Source organism: Echiichthys vipera, assembly GCF_963691815.1.
Source record: "Echiichthys vipera genome assembly, chromosome: 11".
Taxonomy (NCBI): domain Eukaryota; kingdom Metazoa; phylum Chordata; class Actinopteri; order Perciformes; family Trachinidae; genus Echiichthys; species Echiichthys vipera.
The window spans coordinates 17594953-17616874 of record NC_139836.1 but is presented as its reverse complement, the minus strand read 5'-3'; the positions used below and the strand labels follow the sequence as shown (position 1 = coordinate 17616874).

Genomic DNA, 21922 nt, shown 5'->3' with positions numbered 1-21922 from the left:
AAGCCATCAGCACTCCAGGGACCAGTCTGCAAGTGCTTTCTCTTCACATCACATGTACATCTGAACCTTCCGGCTTCATCACTTTTTTTTTTTTTTTTTTTACCAACATCCTCTTCTGTTATCTTTCCTCTCTTTCCTCTCCCCTTCTCTGTGAGGGAATGAAAAAAAAAAGAAAAAGAAATGGCAGACTTCCAGGTGACCTGCTACTCGTGACATGACACTAGTTACCATGGTGATTGCCCAATATTAGCCCACAAGCACTGACTTGTCCACAGGATGCGTTTGCGGCTCACGCAGAGAAGACTGCGAATGTGCGTGAGGCTGCATATGTGCGCATGTGTGTGCGCATGTGGGTGTTTGGGTGGCAGGTTGAATGTATAATCCACGCTTGAGCAAATGTGTGTGTGTGTGTGTGTGTGTGTGTGTGCGTGTGCATGAATGAGGCTCCATAATAAGCTGCTTGTGTATGTAAGGTACAGTACTTGTAGCAAAAATAATCATCTCTGTTCAAACTGTTTATTCGAACACAATGAGGGGGTGCTAGGTTCACAGCCAAATTGTGTGGGAAAGCTCATAATGCCAGATGGCATGTCCAAATGTGCCGATTCCCCATCTACAACGTGTCAAATGACTCTAAAGTTATAGCGGTTATGACTACACAGCCACAATACAACACGTTTCAACATTTTATATCACAGACTAAAGCCCACTCACATGCTTTTAAGCCCAAATGAGTCACCCCACTTCTTTGACAGCAACCATCAGCTCACTGATAAATGAAGAGTGTGCATGATGTGTTGACCAGTGACCATGAGTGTGAGGTGTTACTTTAGTTAGTGTATAGTGTAGTTTAGTTAGTGTATTTGTGTGTGCGCGCGCCTGTGTTGAATTGACTCTAGCCCTATGCGCTGATTGGTTGCTCATACCTTGATGTGTCTTCGGGCTCTGTTCACATAGTTACTGTATCTATGGCTGTGTCTCCACTCATCTCACCAACCACACCCACTCACATTCCCTTTGCTTGCCTTCGCAGCACTATCATCTCACTTACAAAACTCATCCATGTAACTCTTGTACTGTCATTTCATTTTTCTGCTCTTAATCCCAAAGACAAGGCCATCCTAAAATCTCTACTACAGCATTCCCGCATGTTTGTGTGTGCCCGTGTGTGTGTGTGCCTCGGGTGTATTTCCCCCCCTCTCCGTCCCTTCTTTTCCCACCCTTTCTTTTTCCATGACTGCGATCTCTGCACACTGGAGCGGAAGTAAGTGTTTTTTCACGGCACAGGGAGTGTGCGTGATAGCGTGTGTGCAGTAGGGGGAGGCGGTGGTTTGAAGTGCGTGGTGTGCGAAAGGGGAGGGAACAGGTAAGGTCTCTGCTTTGCACATCGCAAGGGCTTCTCCGACACACATGGCCCTTACTTTATCTCTCCTCACTGTGTGGTTTGTGTTTATGTTTCTGCATGTATGTTAGTGTCCATGTGTCCTTAGATGCAAGTGAGTGTATAAATGCATGCATCAGTCACCTTGCTCATGTGTGTTTCTGATGATTACGTGTACATGTGTGTGATTCTGCACGCACAAGCCTGTCAGCTTGGCTGTGCATCTTCTGTGGAGCGCTCATCTCAGAGCGATCATGAAGGCTACTTTTGACTTTAATCTCTCCTGAAATCCTCCTCTTCTCTCCCAGGTCACTCTTCCTCTCTTCTTGCTCTCATTCGCCTTATTTCTTTTCCTTCAGGTCCCACTGTCACAAAACCACAGAAACTCCACGGCAACGGCTGTACAGAAGTGACACTTTTCCACACTAGGCCAAAGTTAAGCAAAAGTCACTCAGGGTGTATGTAAAGCGCCCCTGGTGACGACTCACCAGCACTGACACTGACTAATAAAATGCTAGTCTTAAACAATCATGAACAAAAATGTCAATTGTAGTTTTTTACTAATCCGAAGACTTTGATAAATGAAAGGCCGTCTATGCGCTTCACCTTCAAAGTTTTACTTTTTGGGCCTCTGGCATCTTGGCTTTGCCAGACGTTTCCCCCGATTTGACTGAAGCATGACTAAAGCTTTCCAAATTCACTTCTGATAAAAATGCACACTTTGAACTAAAAATAATTCTCAGTCCAGTTCAGTGACACAAAAACTGGCTGTCTGGATTACATGGGAATGTGTGAGCAGAGGTGAGTGTGCATTTTTTGACCAAGTTAATTACCTTTGTCATCAGGGAGGACACGCTTTGTGTGCAAACACCATAATTGGAATCCAGTAGAGGTATTGATCAGCTTGGGCTGAAATGGTTGATCACCAAAGCACTAGTTTATAGTCAGATGTTTAAAAGATTTGATGTGTCAGAGTTCACTTTCAAGACCAACCAGCTATTCATATATTCTCTTTGTTTCCCAAAACTCAGCTGGCACTCCCTTGACTTCCTTTGCTGCTGTATGCCTGCTGTGATCACTATGAAAGCATTGCAGCTCGAGTAATGTAACATGCATGGCTCCAACAGTGCGTTTCTGGATTTGTGAGATGGATCCTGTTGCTGAAAATCAAGCCCGGATTGCGAGGCGGGTAGAAATGAGTATACCTGTGTTTGTAGGGCTGGTCATGGCTGTGGGTAGGGGCGGCTCCCCCAGCACTAGGCGGACTCTCTTGGCATGGGTTTTGCCCTGGTAGTGCGACTGGGCCACGATGGCGGAGGTGAAGAACATGTTACACAAGGTACAGCACTTGTTCCTGTCCACCTCTGTCTCTGCACAGTCCTGCAGGATGAGAGGAGGGGGAGATGGTAAAAAGAGAGTAGTAGGGAGAGGGGGAGGGCAGGCAAAATGGATCACATTGGAGGAGAGGTTGAGGGAGGTGAAAAGGAAAAGAGATTAGCGGAGGTGAAGAAAGGAATGATGTGTGAAGAGAGGCAGAGAGGTGAAGGTGAGAAAAGGAGAGAAGAGGCAGGGGGAGATGAGAAATGGAAAGTTGTACACTTTGCACTGACCCCATGTGCTTTGCCTGTTTCTCTCTCTCTCTCTCTCTCTCACACACACACACACACAACACACACACACACACACACACACACACACACACACACACACACACACACACACACACACACACACACACACACACACACACACACACACACACACACACACACACACACACACACACACACACAAGCAAAGAGAGGGCTGATCAAATATTCATCTGTCTCTCTGGGCTGAGACTGTGGCTTCGCCCTTTCACCGCTGTTGGTTCATTACTAATGATGAGGGGGAGTTGCTCCCCGCAGGAGAGAGGGAACACAAACAAAAAGACCAACTGGCCGATTGACACAAATGTACACACACACACACACACACACACACACACACACACACACACACACAAAACACAAAACTACTGACAGGAACTGTGTTGAACTGAACAGGGCAGGGGGATATCAGAGAAGAAAAGATCTACATGCAGAGATGGACACTACTGTATGTGTCCAAATTTTTCAGCGCTTTTCATGGTTTGTGCGGATCTCTCTGTAGTTCCAATTAAAGGAAATGAAAACGCTACAACACACAATAATCTTCTGTTTACCAGATATGTGCTCATGGAGTAAGTTTCTTGGAAATAGTCATTCAGCATGGAGAAAAAAAAGCATAAAAAAGACTTATCTACTTAGGAAATCTTGGTCGACAAAGAACACACCGATAGATTAGTCGACTAACTGACAAAGGGGGGGCAGCCCTGGAGTTTGGTGAGAAATAACTTGACCTGACCCCCATCCAACACCTTTAGGATGAATTAGGGCAGACTGTGTGAGCCAGGCCTTGTTATGCAGCATCAGTCCCTGACCCTACTAATGCTCTCGTTTCTGAATGGAAGTAAAACCGTGACAGCCAGACTCAGAAATCGCAAGGACAGCCTTGTCAGAGGAGTGGAGGCTGTTATGGCAGAATATTAATGTCCATGGCTTTGGAATGAGATCTTGCTTTAAACAATCACATGTGGGTGTGATGTTCGGCAGCCCACATGCTTAAATATATGAATTAAAATAGGGATGTCTTAAGAAAATGCATGAATAAATCAAATATGTGTTCAAAGAGCTGCAATATGTCACGCTTATAGTGCAACCTTTTAAATTATACACTTTCACAACTTTCCACTCTTTTCTTTCTTCTTCTCACTGCTTATATTGGACCTCCACCTTCTCACTGGCTTTCATTCGGCTTTAATTCTGTCTTTAAGTCTGTCTCTGTCTCTGCCTCTTTTGAACTCTGTTTCTATTTGTTTACACATCTCCCCCTTTCTTCCTTCTGTCTTTCTTTCTTTCTTTCTCTCTTTTAGGGCTCTCTACGGGTGTCCAGTCGGAGGAGAGAAACCTCAGTCTCGGTGAAATCAAGGACAATAATAGAAGTGTCTGCGACACCATATCTGAGTTTGCGCAGTGTTGCTATGGATGCATGTGTGTGAATGTGCGTGTGTGTGTGTGTGTGTGTGTGTGTGTGTGTGTGTGTGTGTGTGTGTGTGTGTGTGTGCGTTCGTCTTATGTCAGCCCTGGTTAGCATCATGGACAGCGGATGTGAGAGTTAAGGACACCTTTACCTTCCAGGCTTAGCTTTGTCTCTCAGCTGTCCCATCTCTCTCTTCCTCTTTCTTTTTCTCCATTTTCTCTCTCACTCCCTCACTCTCTTCTTCTCTTGCTTTTTGTCTTTTTGCCTTGCCTTCACTCTCAGCCTTCTCTCTCTCTCTCTCTCTCTCTCTCTCTCTCTCTCTCTATCCCTCCCTCCCTCCCTGCATCCTCCCTCCCCCTCTGGGCACCAGTCTCAGTGACTCTCTGTGTTGTGGGATGAAATATTTATCTGTATTGGCAGGCCCTCACCACCCCCTCTCCTCCTCCTTCCCCTCCGCCTCTCCTTCTCTCCTCCCCCGTGTCTGTCCCTGCTGTGATCATGTTAAAGGCTTGCTCTGAACTGCCCCCCCGTCCCTCCTCCATCTTCACCAGTAACTCAATTTCCTCCTTCATTTTAGTTGGCACAAATTAATTTCATTGTGCTTTATTAGCGCATGAAGCATTGTCTCGTGTTGCCAAAGGGGGAAAAAGGAAGTGTTGGCACATGTCTGGGTGTGCGAGTGTTTGCATGTAAAATAAAAACAGCTTATCTATATTTATCTCAGGATCTTTATTCATGATTGTATCATGGGAGACACAGTCAGTGCCCATGGGGACAAGTCTCTCCTCTTCTCTCCTCTCCTCTCCTCTTGAAGAAATGTTTTTTCCTCACTCCATCCATCCCTCTCACCTACCCACTGCTTCCTCATTACCATCTCTCCTCGTTCTGTTCCACCTCCTCTCTAATGTTTACTTTCTGCTCCTCCTCTTGTCTCTTTCACTGTTCTTCCTATTGTTCTTCCCTCCACTTCCCCCTTCGCCTACTTTGTCTTCCCCCCCCCCCCCCCCCCCCATTGGGCAGCGCTGCTGAGATCTTGTTCTACCCAAATCTTGTTGTACTAGGATGAAGAAAATCAACCGCAGTGAGCCAATGTCCTACAACTGCATGTTTTTTTTCCACTCAGGACAAAGCGGCTGAGATGATTCTCTGTGGCAGCCAGCAGTGGTCTCACCTGTCAAAACACACTGAAAAGTAAAAGGATCAGTCGACAGATACGGGACTGAAAAACAAAGAGGCAGCTTCTTGAAAGAAGAAGGCAACGCAAATGCTGTCGCTCAAATACAGCTTCTACACGAAGGATTTAGTAACAGCACGGGGAAAGTTTTGAACAATCTCAAGTGTGTGTGGGTGACTGATATATGAATAACAGTCAGCTCATTACAGCTGCCACTCCACTGAACCACTTTAAACAATAAACAGCATCTCTGACTCACTGATTTCTTTCATCGTCTGCCTCCGCTGGAAGTCATCAACCTTTCTGTTTCTTCATTTTTGATTTCTAGATTCCTACCTTCGCTCATTTTAATTTTCCCTCTTTATGATTTGCCCCTCACTGTCTCTACCTGTCGCACCTCATGCATCCATTGAGATTTATTTGCATGCGACCTAATTGTGTTTCTGTTTGTGTGTGCACAAGCTGGATGTATGGTCTATTTATCCGCTGCCTGACAGTGACGCCTGTATCGCTGAATATTTTGTGTTTGGGTGGTTTCATCCTGCTCATGCACCTAACAATAGACTGCTAATTAGCTGTGTTAATCTTCATCTCCTTCTGTTTCGCTTTCTCTCTGCTCCTCCTCAATTCTTCCCTTGCTCTGTGTCGAGGCACTGTGGGAAACATTGCTAAATATACACATGGAGCAGCACAGGGAAACAGACGCTCTCATTTGGAGTTTAAAGAAGCGCTGGAAGTGTAAATTGAAAGGGGCCGACAGTGCAAATATAGCATTAGAAGAGAATAAAAGGCGAGGGGAAAAAAGCATTTTGTTACCCCTTGCCCTTTTGCGCAGGTAGAAAACAGCCCACAGAGAGACAGAAAGAGAGAGCAGGGTGGAGAATAGGGGAGAAAAATGGATACAGTTCCCTCCTCTTTCATCTGGGAGCACCTTTATGACCTACTTTCTCTGTTTGTTCCATGACAAACACTTTCACCTACACACAAACACACAAACCTCAAGGCATGGCATTTTACACTGGGTAGACGCTGACATTTAATACCTTTTCTGCTGTTCCCATTGGATTGCACTATGTCAATCAGTATGAGAACAGAAGAGGAAAATCACTCAGATGAAAAAGATGAAAGAAGAAAAGTTTATCCCAACTTGAGTGGTGAGAATTTCATCTCTGGAGAACCGTTCATCTTACATCAGTTTTTTCCTGCATTGTCAGATAATCAATGTCACATCTCTGCGTGAAAGGTTATGAACAAATTGCTAGCTGTGGCGCTCACAGTACATTCCAGTATGGCAGCAGAGGCGTGTGTGTACGTGTGTGTGTGCATATGGTCTGTTTGTGTGTATTCAGTGTCCCATATGAAGAGAAAGCCAGGAGGGGCTGAGTCATGTCTTCTTCACTTAGGGAGACAGATGGAGACGCAGGTGTGTATATTTCTACAGTACGTGTAAGTGTGTTAGTAAACCCATGTGCCCTTGACATGCCTATTTCACGAGTGTCGTGTCTATGTGGTGCACGTGTATCAACTTTTTACCTCTTAGTGCACAGCTTACAAAACATGGTTCAAACGGTTGAGTAAGAAGCATAACAGCACGTGACCATTTCTTTTCATCTTACAGTATAAAAATCTGTAAAACAAATCATGATGTTCTTCCCCTCATTGCTGGGGAAAGAACATCACAATTGATAATGGTCAATATAGCTGCTGTTGCAGGTTTTTTGCACATGTGAATGGATCAGTTTGGATGAATTGCGCAGTCCCACTCGCAGTCTAAGTGCTCAGCACTCAGTCAAGTAGCATGGCAGAGAGGAGGGACAGTTGGCTTATACAGACATGCAGTGAGAGTGCAGAGGGAGCGCAATGCCTAAATATGAATTCATTTATATCAAATTAGTTCTTGAACACATCATCAGTTCATCATTTGAATTTATTGTGCCATTATAGGAGTAGCCCATATGGCAACTCCTATAATGGCACCTCCTTGTGATGTTTCACCATGTACATCACCCAACCCTAGTACAAATGAGTGCAACACCATGGAGAGGCTGTCTGTATATGTGCGCCATCACCCACGCATGCCTTCCAACCTGGTTGGACAACATGTTACACATAATAGTTCTTTTCAAGCTCAAGCTGGCCCTTAAAGTCTTATAATTCAGCATGGATCTCAATTTTGCTATAAAAAAGGGGAAATGACTGAATCTTCCACAATGGTCGTCCTTCCTTTGAAGACATTTGCTTGTAGCTGTAAACAGTATTTGGACAGAGGGTCATTGCCGTACAGAGCTAATTGGCCCTGCACTCCAGCTCAGGGTCTTAGCTGTGGCACTGCACTGTTTTTGGAGATGCTCCACCTCCCCACTACCCCCCCCCCCCCACACACACACACACACACACACACACACACACACACACACACAAACATCGGTAATGCACTGACCTCCCTAGCCGTAGCCTGCAATAGTCCGATATAGAGCAGCTTGGTGGCGTCTGCCTCCACTAAATCTTGCCAGAAAAACCACAGCTAAGGCATAACCTCTCCTGGGAGAATTATAGCGTAAACTGCACACAACAGATCAAACAGATATTCCCATGAGCACTTGGCTGCAACGGCCAAGCCTGAGAGTAGACAAGCCCAGGAAAGGATTTGACTTAAGTCAACTCAGGTTTTATGTCATCTATACATGAAAACATACTCCAAATTTACACATTTCAGCATGCAAGTAATTGTCTTTCCATAAACATCTTTACAGTTTCACAAACGAAAAAACGAAGAAAAAAAAAGAATCCAGCGAATCACGTTTGTGTACGCGGTAAAATCTCAAGTCACATAACAAGAGTGTGCTCGCAGGTTTGTTTTGTGTGTGACAGAACCATCGTGCCAATCGCATGAAGCATTGAAAAGAAAAAGCTGTAAAAGTGTCAGAGGGAACTCATGTTCCTGCCAAAAAAGCTCCTTAATTCGGCAGCATGGGAGCATTTTGGATATCTACAAAATGACCAGAGGTTCCAAAACTTCCAATATACTCCAACATCTTCAAGATGATCATCCATCCGTTTATGCCGAAGTCAAGTTAAAGAAACAACTTTACTAAGCAGGAACAAAACAGTTTTAAAATCAACCGGGAATAGTTCACAACATGTTACTTCTGTATGTAGTAGTAACTTGGATGTGACTCTATGAGTACGTGCGGCTCCCTCTCTTTTTAGTATAAGTAGGCTAGGCTTACATGTTTTATGTAGAGGACAGGGCCGAAAGAATACTTGTGTCGTTTTTCCCAGTGTCCCAGTGAATACATGATATTTCCTCTGACAGTAATCATAATATCAAAATATCATACAGTCAGAATCAAGTATTATACATTTGATATGAGCAAATATCATCAACATACTGGGTTATCTGGCCGCAGTCTCTTGGAAGGTGGTCCTCCATCTTCAGGGTGAAGCATGTAGAACAGACGCACCTTGTTGGCGTGTTTCTTACTCTGAGAGAGAGAGAGTGTGAAAGAGAGAGAGAGAGAGAGAGAGGGAGAGAGAGAGAGAGAGAGAGAGAGAGAGAGAGAGAGAGAGAGAGAGTCAGCCTAGTTTTATTTTATTTAGTGAACTAAGAGGTAAAACAATCAATGACTGTCACTCCACCTTTGCTACTAAGCCAGCTTTTATGTCTGTTTCAGCTGATGGTGCTAGCAGACTGCCTCAGGCTAGGTGACTAATGGCCCGGGCCAGCTTCAGTTTTCTGGGAGCCCTGAGTAAGATGTTGGGAAAGTGAAAGTTGCTGGGAGGACACTTTACTTCACCTGTACATACTGACAACGTAAAGTACCAAAGGAAATCAGGCAATAATTTGGATGGCTCAAATGATGATATCCTGTTGCCTTAAAAACATAAAATTGCAAGAGTCTTTTTGTGGAATCAATGATTAAAAAAAGCATCAAGGGAGAAAGCTAGAGATAGACGTGATTACATTTTTAATCATATTATGATTGGTGGAATTACATTTTGTAGAAGTAAATGTACGTGGAAGTTTTACTTACTACTTCAGAGTCAACTGACTCTGACAAGACACTGTACTTGCTGCTCCAGTGCTTAGAATGGATCGTCTGCCGCCGGGACATGCCTCCTCACTTGTCACACTACTTTAATGCATTTTGTCAGCATGTGTGTGGGTGTGTGTGTGCGTGCTTGTGTGTGTGTGTGTGTGTGTGTGTGTGTGTGTGTGCGTGCGTATGTCTGAGAGTATGTTTGTGTGTTTGTATGTCTGAGTGTATGTTTGTGTTTAAAGGTGTATAAATGTTCATGCTGTTGGTGGCTAAGGGATATGGGCTAAAAGCGGGACCTTGTGTCACCATGGTTACTCTGCACTGACCCTCAGTGCTCACCTTTTACTCTAATGGACTGTGCATGTCTGTCTCTTCTTCCTGTTTTTTTTCTGTCAAAACAAGTTGGAGGAGACACACAAGTTGGAGGAAAATGTATTTATAAAAAGTCTGCCACACGCAGAATGTATCTTATTCACACATGATCAGATTCACATACTGTACCGAAGACCAAGAACCTCAATATTGTGTGTGCATTGACTGTCTAAAGGCAGGGGTGAATAGAGTAGGACAGCTGTCAAAAAGATGATTAAAGATTCGTCCGTGATTCTAACCATTCGTATTCGTGGTAATTGAGACAATTTATAAATCGTTAAAAGCTGTAATTTGGTCAACATTATATCTCAAATCAGTTTTTGTTTTTGTTTTCATCAGTGCTAATCAGCTAACTTAAGCCAACTTCTATTGCTAGTAGCTAATGCAAGCGCTAACTGAGTATCACTGGCCGGCATGTTGTTAGCTTGTAAGCTAAAGCAGTATGTCTTAACGTCCATAAACTGTATATTATTTAAAACAGTAGAACTTCATGAAATAAATAACAAAATAAAAATAAATAAATGTTGGATGTGTTATTGACTTTAGCTGTGATGATGCTTCCCCTAAAAATACTGGCGGTGTCAGTGGGTGCACTGTTGTCAGCCATCCTCGGCTTCAGCGCATCATTCAGGGTTCGATTACTTTCCCCTCTGAACTGCCTGTGACCTATGTGACGTCATTTCAACACTTTTTCTACTCGTACCCACAAACTGAATTCATGTTCACAGGGCGGACTTCGTAGTTGTAGAAATTAGACTTGTACTCACAGCTTTTAGATTCATCCTCACATAAAAACAATCCTAACCCCAACAATTTCTCAGACTTGTGTAGGACAGCTGAATTTGTACAACTCTTTTATTTACGAATACGAATGGTTAGAATCACGGACGAATCTTTTTTATTCATGGACACATCTTTTTGACAGCTGACTTACTCTATTCACCCCTGCCTTTAAACAGTCAATGCACACATAATATTGAGGTTCTTGGTCTTCGGTACAGTATGTGAATCAGGATCATGTGTGAATAAGATACATTCTGCGTGTGGCAGACTTTTTATAAATAAATTGTCCTCCAACTTGTGTGTCCCTCCAAGACCTGGCATGGTATAGAGAGCTGTTATTTGTTGTTATTTGTTGTAACTAAACTGCTGGAGTGCACTCAAGTTATTCTTCTGGTGTTTTTGGTAGTTATCCAAACATTTTAGGTGCATTTCTGGCATAGTCCAGACTGGAGTAGGGATGGACTGAAATAATTCTACCCACATGATAGCACTCCTTTCTTTAGCCTGTTGTTGTCTCCATGTGTAATGTAAAATGCTTTTATTCACCCTGCTTATATGAAGTGTTCTATAAAAGTCAAATTGCCTTTCCTTATTTCCTTATTTCCTTTCCTATACTTATTGAAACTGACATCCAGACACTCCCTGCCTTCAAATTATTTCTTGGCTAGTCTCCTTGACCTACTGACCTCTACAGAGACCTTTTAAAAGGGTGAACGGGAGGAAATGCACTGGCTCAGTTTGCCCATTTCTTTACACAATCCTGCTTATGTCATGAGTTAGGTTAAGAGGCAGAAATGGATTACTTTCATGCAAACCTGGCTAGTACACACGTGTGTAGACAAATACACACTGTTGTTAATTCTGTCGAGATAAGGAACTTGTCCTCATTAGTCTGCTTGTTAATTCCCAATTGCTGTACATGCATGTAAGCACACATGCATATGCACCTGTGCACACACGCATACATCCTAGTTAAATAATGCACAGGGCTGATTGTTGAATTACCGTTCATTAAATTACTCTTAAGGAATCTGCTGAGAAGTAGACTACATTAAAACAAAAAGTGTGCATGTTTGTGTGCAAGTGACTAGCATTACCATGCTGCATTAAGTCTATGTATAATGGATGAGAACTGTTTTGAACAGCACAAGCACAAATCAGTACAAATAGGCTGATGCAAAGTGTACAGTGCAGGAAGCTGCTTGTCATAGCAACACAGTTTGTTTTGTGCGGCCATTCCTGTGAGCAGATACGGACTCACCTCATAGTGAGCGGTGCGCTGTGACTCGGAGATGAGCTGGGCATTGCAGATGTTACAATAGCTCTCTGTGAACAAGCCTCCATCCACGACGCCCGCAGACTTCATCTTCATCTGAGACTACACAAACACACACACGCCCAAACATACGCAAATATAAATATGATTAAAATGCAGAACGGCACAAAATGTCAGTGAACCTTACAGGGAGTGTAAGAGGTGCACAGGCAGCATGCATTTTTATCTCTGCTCAATTTAGAAATAGTTTTCCTCCAGAATGACACATTCATCATGACAGTTCAGCCCAAATATATGTTGATCCTCTCTGTCGGAACATCCTCTCATGGTCATGGATTTATTTTGGCTCCAGTCTTGGAAACAATGGCCTGAAGCGCTGGCTTGAGATTATGCATTTTACTTGGTGATAAACTTCCAAGTATATTTATATTTAAAAAATGTTTGGAATTATTTAAAAACACAGAACATGGTGCTAGAAACAACAAGATTACTATAGTTATGGTTGTGTGATGATGTAAAGACCAGGGAGACCTTATTTATGATATAAAACAAAAATGCAAATATATCCAATCGCAACGTACTATTTAAATATCATACTCATTGTAAAGAATGGACCCATGAATACATACATACATGTGTTATAAGCATGTTTATGTCTTTTATGTAGTAATGCTTTGTTGTAAATCTATGTAATTGAAATGTACGGTTTATCAGTGTATGTTTGGTAGGTATAATCATAATCTGCAATGCAACTATATAATTATTAACTACAATTAACAAATGTAGTGGAGTAAATAACTACAATATTACCTTGTGAATTGAACGGAAGGGGAGCAGCATGTAGGACACCCTAACATTTTGTAAAAACCTTGGGTTTTAGCTTTCTGGACCAAATATTGTCAGTGATCACTATCAGTTGCTTCTTTTCCCTCTAAGTTGGAAATAGTGATGCGGCTGAAGTATTAGGAGTTGTTGTCTTCGTCCGGCTTTATTCACTCTCATTGTATGGGAACGTGGTATTGAAATCATGGTGTTGAATTTGAAGTTGCTACAACAAAGAAGACTCAAAGCTATGTCTTGTTGTGATAAACATTATCATCTCTTCAACTCCATACTGAGTTATTATACAGTCTTCTCTCAGCTCTACTGTGCAGCTCCACTTTAAAACATTCAAACCGTTTTTGTGCACTGGGCTCTAGTGAGTAACAATCACAAAGCATGTCTTGCCAACCTACATTTGAATTTTGACGTTCAATTTTGCAAGCTAAAAAGTATCCGCAACCCGCCATTCTCACCCTTCCCAAAACATTCTGAACACTGGCAGGAAATATCAACGCTGTAAAGTCTCTGAAGTAAATTGTTAAAAGGTCTCCAGCAAGATTCCCCGGTGAGAAACACTGTCTTAAAACCTTTTCAGTGATAGAATTGCCCAGCCAGTAAAACCATAGAGACTTGAGCATCCCACTGGGAGCCGTGGCTCTGGGTCCCTAACAACCTGGCAGCAGTGTTTTCTTTCACTTTTATACCCAGTACTGTAATAGAAAATGGTTTAATGATGTGCTCTGTGGTCTTGTGTTCAATTCTCTTCATTATGTGTGCCCTGTAGGCACGGCTCTGATAGAGTTAGGGTGAGTAACAGGTCTGTAGGGAATGGTCCATGAACATCAGCCATTAAACTGGATGAGCTCTTTGCCCCAAGGAAAAGACAGGACACAGTGCCTGTGGGGGAAAAGTGTTTTATAGATCGAGATACATGAATGCTGCAGAGGTCAGCTCCAATAACTTTGAAAGAATAGGGTCTTTTTGTCTGGCGTGTATCGTGAAATTCACAACATTAGTGATGAGATCAGATAAAATCTACTCCATGTGTCAGCAAGTAAAAGAAGTGACATGAATTTATATTGTCTATTTCAAGCCTGGTATGTAATTACCTTGTTAACCAGTCCACTGACTCAGTACCTCCACACACACACACACACACACACACACACACACACACACACATGAGCACACACATACTAACATGCAACTGGTAATTACCCCGTTTGTTCTCGTTGTCTGTTTAGTGCTCCCTGGACCCTCCAGTTAACTACAGACATGCTGTGTAGACACTTGTTCAATTATCTAGTTGAACCTACAGTACGACCCCCATACATTAAAATTAAATGTCAATGCAGGTAAATTTGAATTAGCGCAGCAAAATTCATAGTGAAATGTCACTGATGACAAGCTTTAAACTTGTTTTGTCTCGAGGCATGAACTCATCACAACCTTCACGGTGTGAAGTGTCCTGTGAGACACGATGGAACAGATATATTTTGGAAACTGACACATTAGATTAGGTGCAGAATTTCTGTCCTCCCAGTGTGGCGAGAAAAAGACCTTGCGCCGTCTGTATGAACATCAGCCAGGCAGAAGCAAGTCCATCTTTGAATCTATAGGCTAATTAAAAGTGATGGCTCGAAATAGCCTTATCCTCCTAATATCTGGATTACCTTTGATTATCACATGCAAGATGGGAGATGTAGACTAATGAATAGAGGCAATCTGTTGGTGAGATTAATAGAATGGCAGGCCCAACGAAGCGAAAAGATGGAGAAAGGAAAAAAGAGAGGGAGGGGAAGGTTTATAATTGGTGTACTGGACAGGATGTCTTCATGTTACATGGGTTTAGAGGTCTTAATGCAAAAGTGTTTTCTTTCCCACCATATCAGACCAGAGCAGCTGTTCAGTGGACTGTTACCTTATGTTATGCTTTATAAGAATCTAATTACTTTGGAGGCAACCTCTAAACTGGCATGAACCACAAATAGGCATGTGTTGTCATTTTTACAAGCGGATTCTTTCTTTTTAGTTCAGCATTCTAGAGTTACAGTATAATTTGCATCTCATTTTTTCATTCAGATGCACACAGTTCAGTGCGAACTATGTAATCAATAATGAAGGAATTGAACAATCTTAGACAAGATTATACAGGTAGAATTGGTGGAAAAGAAGCTCTTTGAGGGAAGTCTTATGACGTGTGCTATATCATGCTACGCAAACCAAGCTTTGAATGGTCACGGTTATGTCTTCACATGCCATTCCATTAACCAAAGAGCTCCACTGCAATCTTTGAGGGCGAGTATTGCCTCTACAGAAACGAGCATGTTGTGCATTCAGTGTTAAAGAATCGGACAGGTAATAAGATAGGGCTGCCCCCGTCTAAAATTTTCCAAGTCTACCAGTAGTTGTCACTTCATTAGTCCATTAGTCGACCTAAAATTCCCACATGTTCGAACCGTATGGGTTTTGATTTATTTTGAAAAGGCGCAGTTCTTATGAAGTTTAGCTTTTTTTTTTTTTTTTTCGACCAAGCGACCAATGAAATCTGGTCCGACCAATGAACTTTCTGGTCGACTAAGGTTTGGTCAATTATAAGGGGGCAGCCGTACAATAAGGATTCTGGGATTCAGCTGGGAGAGCTAAACATACACGGTTATTCAATGTTAGTCTGAAAGTCATAATATATAGCACATAAGGGTCTGGTTGGGGTGGCGGAGGAAGCGGTTTTGGAGTGGGAGGTTATACTGGATGTTATACACCTTCATGAATATGATTGGACATTACTAGCCACAGCTGACGCCAATCAGACAGTACAAGCTCGACTTTAGTGCTTTTCCTGAACTAATGCTTTGCTTTAGTGTTGAGAGGCTTTTGTCTTTGGAGTTATGTCTGTGTGGGTGGGACTCAGTTGGGTTGTCAGGCCGTTGTCAATCAAATTAAACTACACCCACACAGTTGTGATGAAGCGGATTAGTAGGCTATAGCTTTTTAAATTCCAGTGTGAAATACTTAAAACAATGACATACTGTACTCGTGGATGTTTTCCTGCACTTTATAATTGCTTATCTAGTTGTGAGTGTATAATGTTATAGAGAAATACTTGATATTCCAAGGTATAGTATGGTGCTTTTAGAATTAGTGGAGTCAGTGAAAATATGTATGCAAGATAGGTGAATATATTGTATATATACAGTACATATTAATACAAACATGTAACAGGTAATGTGGGGGACAGAAATTAAAGTTATACACAAACAGTATTACAAATGATAATAATGAACATTATCTCAACTAGAAACAGGATTGATGAGTCTTAACGAATACACGATTGCCTGAGGCATCTGAAAACCAAATTAACCTTAAGGGGATTCTACTTTAAGACCACATGAAGTATTTAACATGGATGTGAACTCTGAGCCCTCCCTCAAATCTCAGCCTCTGGCCCACCATTCATTAAAAAACCCGGCATTAACCTGGACGTGCCTTTTTGTTCTTGTCGAGTAAATGAACCGACTTAGACTGTTGTCTGTCGCCAGGGCTTAGAATATTAATTACTTTGTAGTATTACTTGCAACTGCATTGTGTTGTACAAAATGTGAGCCCTATAGTACTGAAAGAGATAGTGTAATGTTTTATACAAACGGGGAGCTTCAGCACCACTACTCCTATCATAAATACTGTACATTCTCAGTTATGAACTGAAAACAACTTTAGTGGTATAATGTATAGTAGAGATGAACAAGAAAAATGTACCACACTTAACAGAGGGCAGAGAGGAAGAGAGACAGGGATAAAAAAGCAGACGTTCCCTCATTCCCTCATATGTTTCTTTTCAACATCAATTATTCCATTTCTGCTCCATCAGAAGGGTCTCATATGTTTCTTTTCAACATCAATTATTCTATTTCTGCTCTATCAGAAGGGTCGCTGTGAACTGGACTGTCTGTTCCCTTCTCCCCTTTCCCACATTTTATATAGTTCCTTCCTCATTTGAAAGTGCTGCCCTGATTTAACTGTCAAATTATGCATACAGACGATGAAAAATTGACATCAGACTGAGAGCCAATGACCTGTCTAATGAGTCACTAGTGGGTACTGTATAACAAGAGGAAGGGTTTCAGGGTTAATAATATGGAACACTATATCGCAAAGGCACTCAGCTGTGTCACTTTGATGTTCCACGGTGCATTTTTTTTTCTTGTTTAACTCTTGGTAATATAATCTTTCCGACACTGTCCTCCCTTCGTCTGCCCCCCTCGCGCACTCGCTGCAAGATTAACAGTCCTCACCTTAGTACAGTAGTAATCAAAGGTACTAGACTGGGGGAATAACGTCTTCAAAGGAGCCGGAGCCCGAGTCTGAATCCAAATTCACATTCATTCTGTTTGCACTGCAGGAGCTCACTTTGTACTATTCTTGCTCAGTGCTGCAAACTGCAAACATACACAGAATCTAATACAGCCACGGTACAAACACACAAGTCTCGCTGTAGAAATTAAAACTAAAGAGCTAAAAAGCTAAAGAAATAGAGTGACAAATATGTGATTAGGGTTCCTGTCTGTTTGCCCATTGTTCATTTCTGCATAGTCAAACCAAGAGGGTGAATTCTCTTGGAAAGAGACAAAGTGTGGTACAGAATGAAAACACACACTTAATGCCAAGGTCAGGTCACACAAACTCCTCCCCATGAGCCGGTGTGTGGGTCTGTGTTTAATTTCTTTGTTGATGTGCCCCAATTTTATTTTGGGTTACTGAGTTTTTATGGAGCATCTTGATATTGACATTGTCACACATATATTTATACTGTGCTTCTCATCTTACTGTATCCTTTTCACAATATTTTCTACCTTTTTTTCTCTTCCTAGTGGTGGAAGTTTGGCCTTGAGGGAAAGGATTATTCATGAGGGCTGGTGAAGGCTCGACTTATCCAGCCTTGTGAAAGAAAAAAGCAGACTACTGTTGTATGTACCTTACTACTGGAATAAATTGCAATGCAACTTGATGTTAGATGTACCCATTCTTCTTAGGGATACTTGCAGATATGTTTTCTAATATTTGAGGTGGGTGTACAGTATACGTACAATCTTTGTTCTCCGTTGATAAAGAAATTATGATCTTAATGAAACTAACTGAATAAATAAAGCTTAAAAACAAGAAAGCTGAAAGGGTATAAACAATTACAGAGGAACCAAATGTTGGTTGAATGCATGTCGGATTTGTAGCATTTTTGGCTAGGCTAGCAGCATGCATTTATTGATGGCAATGTCGGTCGGTCTGTCCACCAGATGAATCTGATGGATTGCTGAAATCTGGCTCACACAATTAATTTTCCCTTCAGAAGGAAAAGAATAGTATAGCTTTAGGGCCGTCCACACAAATACACATTTTCCTGTAACTGCACAACTTAAGTATCGTTTTGGCCGATCTTCCACACGCAGCCGGCGTTATTGCCAAAAACGGTATTTTTTGTAACCTGGTCCCAGAGGGGGAATATTTGAGAACGCCCCCCGTGGAGTTGTCGTCCGGACGGCGACACCGCATTCTTTGTTATGATGCAGTCATCGCCCCACCTCCAGCCTCTAACCCCTGCAGCGTCACATAACAACAACAGTGCTGCTGCATGGAGAGAGACACGGACCCATAGACTGAACTGTACTTTGAGCGACTGCATGGGAATGAATTAGGCCGACCATATATTTCTCCCTTTCCCCTGATGGTCTGAATCAGTCGCTAAATTGGTCGCTAGTAGCTTTTAACAAATAAAGTTGCCAAGAAGGTTGCAAAAAGTAGCGAGACAGAGACCCCGCCTGTAATTGCTTTGGGACGGGGAAGGGGCTCATAGCAGCACCCCCTGCTCGACTACAGAGTGATTCGTGCATCAGTCTCCAAAAACACCCCAAAAGTTTCCAATTACACCAGAAACAGTGGACAGATTTCTCTATAGAATGAATGAGAGTTGGGAAGTCGCCAGATTTGTCGAGAAAGTCTCTGGTGTTTGTATTATGATTCTAAACAACAGCGGCTATCCAGTCTCTTCTTGTTGGTTCTTGTTGGTGTATTTCTGTGGCATTTACAGCGCCACACCCAGGTCTGGCATATGTATTACAGTGTTTTTGGCCGGTTTCACTGGTTTTGTGTGGACGCAGATATTTCTTGAGCCGAGTTCATGTAGACGGAAAACTTTTTAAGAGCGACGGAGAAAAAAAAGGTTGTTTTTGATCGTGTGGACGTACCCTTAGTGATACCGACTTTTTCATGTTAAAGTGCTTAGTTTAGCTAACATGCTAACAAGGTTGTTAGGCGATGTATCCTACTGACTTTAATGATTCCCTTACATTTCCTCTAGCATCACCATGATGTGCAGATTAATGTTTTTTTGATGGAAATGTCTCAAAAGCTATTGGATAGATGAATATGAATAATAACTAATACCTTTGCTGACCTGATCATCTGACCTTTGATCTATCGCAGGAACCTGTAAGAATAAAAGTGCAAAGTGATAAAGTGCTTCTTAGACTTTATCTTAGACCTCTTTGCCTTTATCAGACGTTTTTTATTCATAAGGGTAATGTGTTGCTTTTATCTCTTAAAATCTCTCTCTGGGCCATTACTTGTTAATGGTATTAATAGCAGATCTACCGCTTCCGGCAATGATATAGATTCATTAGAGGGTGAATGAAGACCATTATCCCGGGCAAAGTTGGGTTTTCCCAGTTTAACCGAGCACATCTCTGCCTCCATGTGTCTATCTGTGTGTGTGTGTGTGTGTGTGTGTGTGTGTGTGTGTGTGTGTGTGTGTGTGTTTGTGTGTGTGTGTGTGTGTGTTTTCAGTAACTGAGTTAATGGGGGGAGACGAAGGCGGCCTGAAGTTTAAATGGGGGTTGTTATGTTACTGTAACATATGGGGGGTGCTATGCTGAATGGCAACAAAGCTGTTTGGGTCTATCTTTTTCCATTAGCAACTAATTGCAATGTTTTTATACTTTGGCACATTCTGTCCAAATGTTCTTATTCTGATTAGTGTAACTTTTCTGGCACAGTTCACATCTCCATATTTTCCCCTTGAAAATGACAGGCAGAGCAATTATAGACTAAACAATGCCCTCGTTTTGCACTAAACATCCAGATTCAATACAAAGTGTATTAGACCTGAGACTGCATTGATGTCAAAGCACGGTTTGAGAATCCAAAAAGAACAAGAAAATGGTGCGATCGATAAAAAGAAAGAAAAAAACCCTAACCCTTTAAACATGGTATTGCACTAAGCACAAAAGCACTCGCCTCAAGGGTTATGGCTGTTGGCAGCATATGGTCGTCTCAGTATAATACACACATTGCCTTTGGTAGGCAAAAATGAAAGTGGAATCAGAGCCCCTAAGAATAATATTATAATTCAATTTTTTCATTAACGTATTTCCCTAAACTAAAACTAAAAATCACGCATGAGCAATCTTATACTGTATTTCCAAGCATGTATTTTACCAGTGGGCAGATTACAGAGAAATGGAGAAGGGAGCATACAGATTTCCCATAAGGCAACGTGAACTTCAACACAAAAGACATGCATTACCTCAGAGACTGAGCTAGAGTGAGACATAAGAAGTGTAAAACAAATCAGGCATAAAATTACATCAATAAGTGAAACTGAAGTTACACAGGCCAAATAAGTTGTTATGACTTTATCCTCTCCAAATCACTCCGTCCTTTCTCACTCTCTTTCTCTTTCTTTTACTGAACTGATATGACTGCAAACAGCTAATCAGCAATCTGACATTTTCCCTCTTACTAATTAGTAAAAAAAGGTCATTGTTCTGTGGGACAAAGGCTCAAAGAATATGAATATTACAGCAAGATGGCGGTTTGACTATAAAGCAGGTGTATAAATAGTTTCAGTACAACACGGCGAAGATTTAATGATGTTTTTTGCTCCTAAGGGGACATGCACACAAATATCCTTGTATCAACTGTCAATCACAGGTCTCCTGTTTTATATGTGTGTAAAGGTCTGTCAGAGTGTGTGTGTGTGTGTGTGTGTGTGTGTGTATGTGTTTTTGTGTGTGTTTGTGTGTGTTTGTGTGTGTGCGTGTGTGTGTGTGTGTGTGTGTGTGTGTGTGTGTGTGTGTGTGTGTGTGCGCGTGTGTGTGTGTGTGTGTGTGTATGTGCGTGTGTGTGTGTGTGACTAAATGTAAGTTGCAATGCCTGCAGGGATCCACACAATAAGCCGAAGGTCAAATAGACAGCCTATCAAATGCACCTTTTTCTAAGAGACGCGTGTCTCTGCATGCTTGTGACTTTACCTTCTTTTATAGTGTTTCCATGTTCTCTACACAGGTCAGGGTAAAGTAAAGCAAGTACATGCTATTTTCCTGCTGCGCTGACTACATGATCCTTGGGATTGATTGTATTAAACTTTTACACCACCGCTTTTTTGTTTGTTTGTTTATTCACTTTGCCGGAAGCTGTGTTCTCTAAGACAGCGTGAGTGTAAGGTGTGAGTGTAAGTACATTGAAACAATTGATTTTAGTTTTTGCGTTCAATAGTTAAGAGCTTTCTTGGTCCTTGAGTGTTCATTGGAGAACACTGCCTCCAGCAAACTGGAGCTTCAAAAACAGAGAGGGAATCAATGACATTGATCATTGCAATCGAATGCCAAATGATCAAACCTAGGAAATAAAAGCCCATGTTGAAAACAACCTGAAAAGAAAATTAACTAAAACTAACTGTAGATTAAGCTTTGGGTAAATCAAATAAGGTCAAATGAGAAAAAATAAAAACTGCCAGTTTAAGTCACATGAACTCTGCCTCCTTTGTCATTTGTTTCACAGAATAAATACAATATGTCTTCTAAATATTAGTTTGATACAGGCATTAAAAATGAAAAGGCAATGCTTGTTTATTTTTTTCTCGCAGTCACATTTCCAAGCAAAAGCGAGGGTAGCCTTAACACATACATCACAAATTCTACGATATAGAGGTGAGTTATTTGTTATACGAGTTATATATCTCCACA

The 21922-nt window shown here is 41.8% G+C and overlaps 1 protein-coding gene across 2 annotated transcripts in view; it reads right to left on the bottom strand.

Annotated features, from left to right (window-relative positions):
- The window catches only part of LOC310953969 (zinc finger matrin-type protein 4), a 46575-nt gene that overhangs the window by 20413 nt on the left and 4240 nt on the right, over positions 1-21922 (bottom strand). For both annotated transcript variants that reach the window (XM_083923238.1, XM_083923239.1), the window contains exons 2-4: positions 12072-12188; positions 9008-9100; positions 2587-2761 (exon numbers count right to left, since the gene is read on the bottom strand). In XM_083923238.1, coding sequence (XP_083779364.1) covers positions 2587-2761; positions 9008-9100; positions 12072-12182 — 379 coding nt within the window. In that variant the 5' untranslated portion in view covers positions 12183-12188. The remainder of the gene's footprint in view (positions 1-2586; positions 2762-9007; positions 9101-12071; positions 12189-21922) is intronic.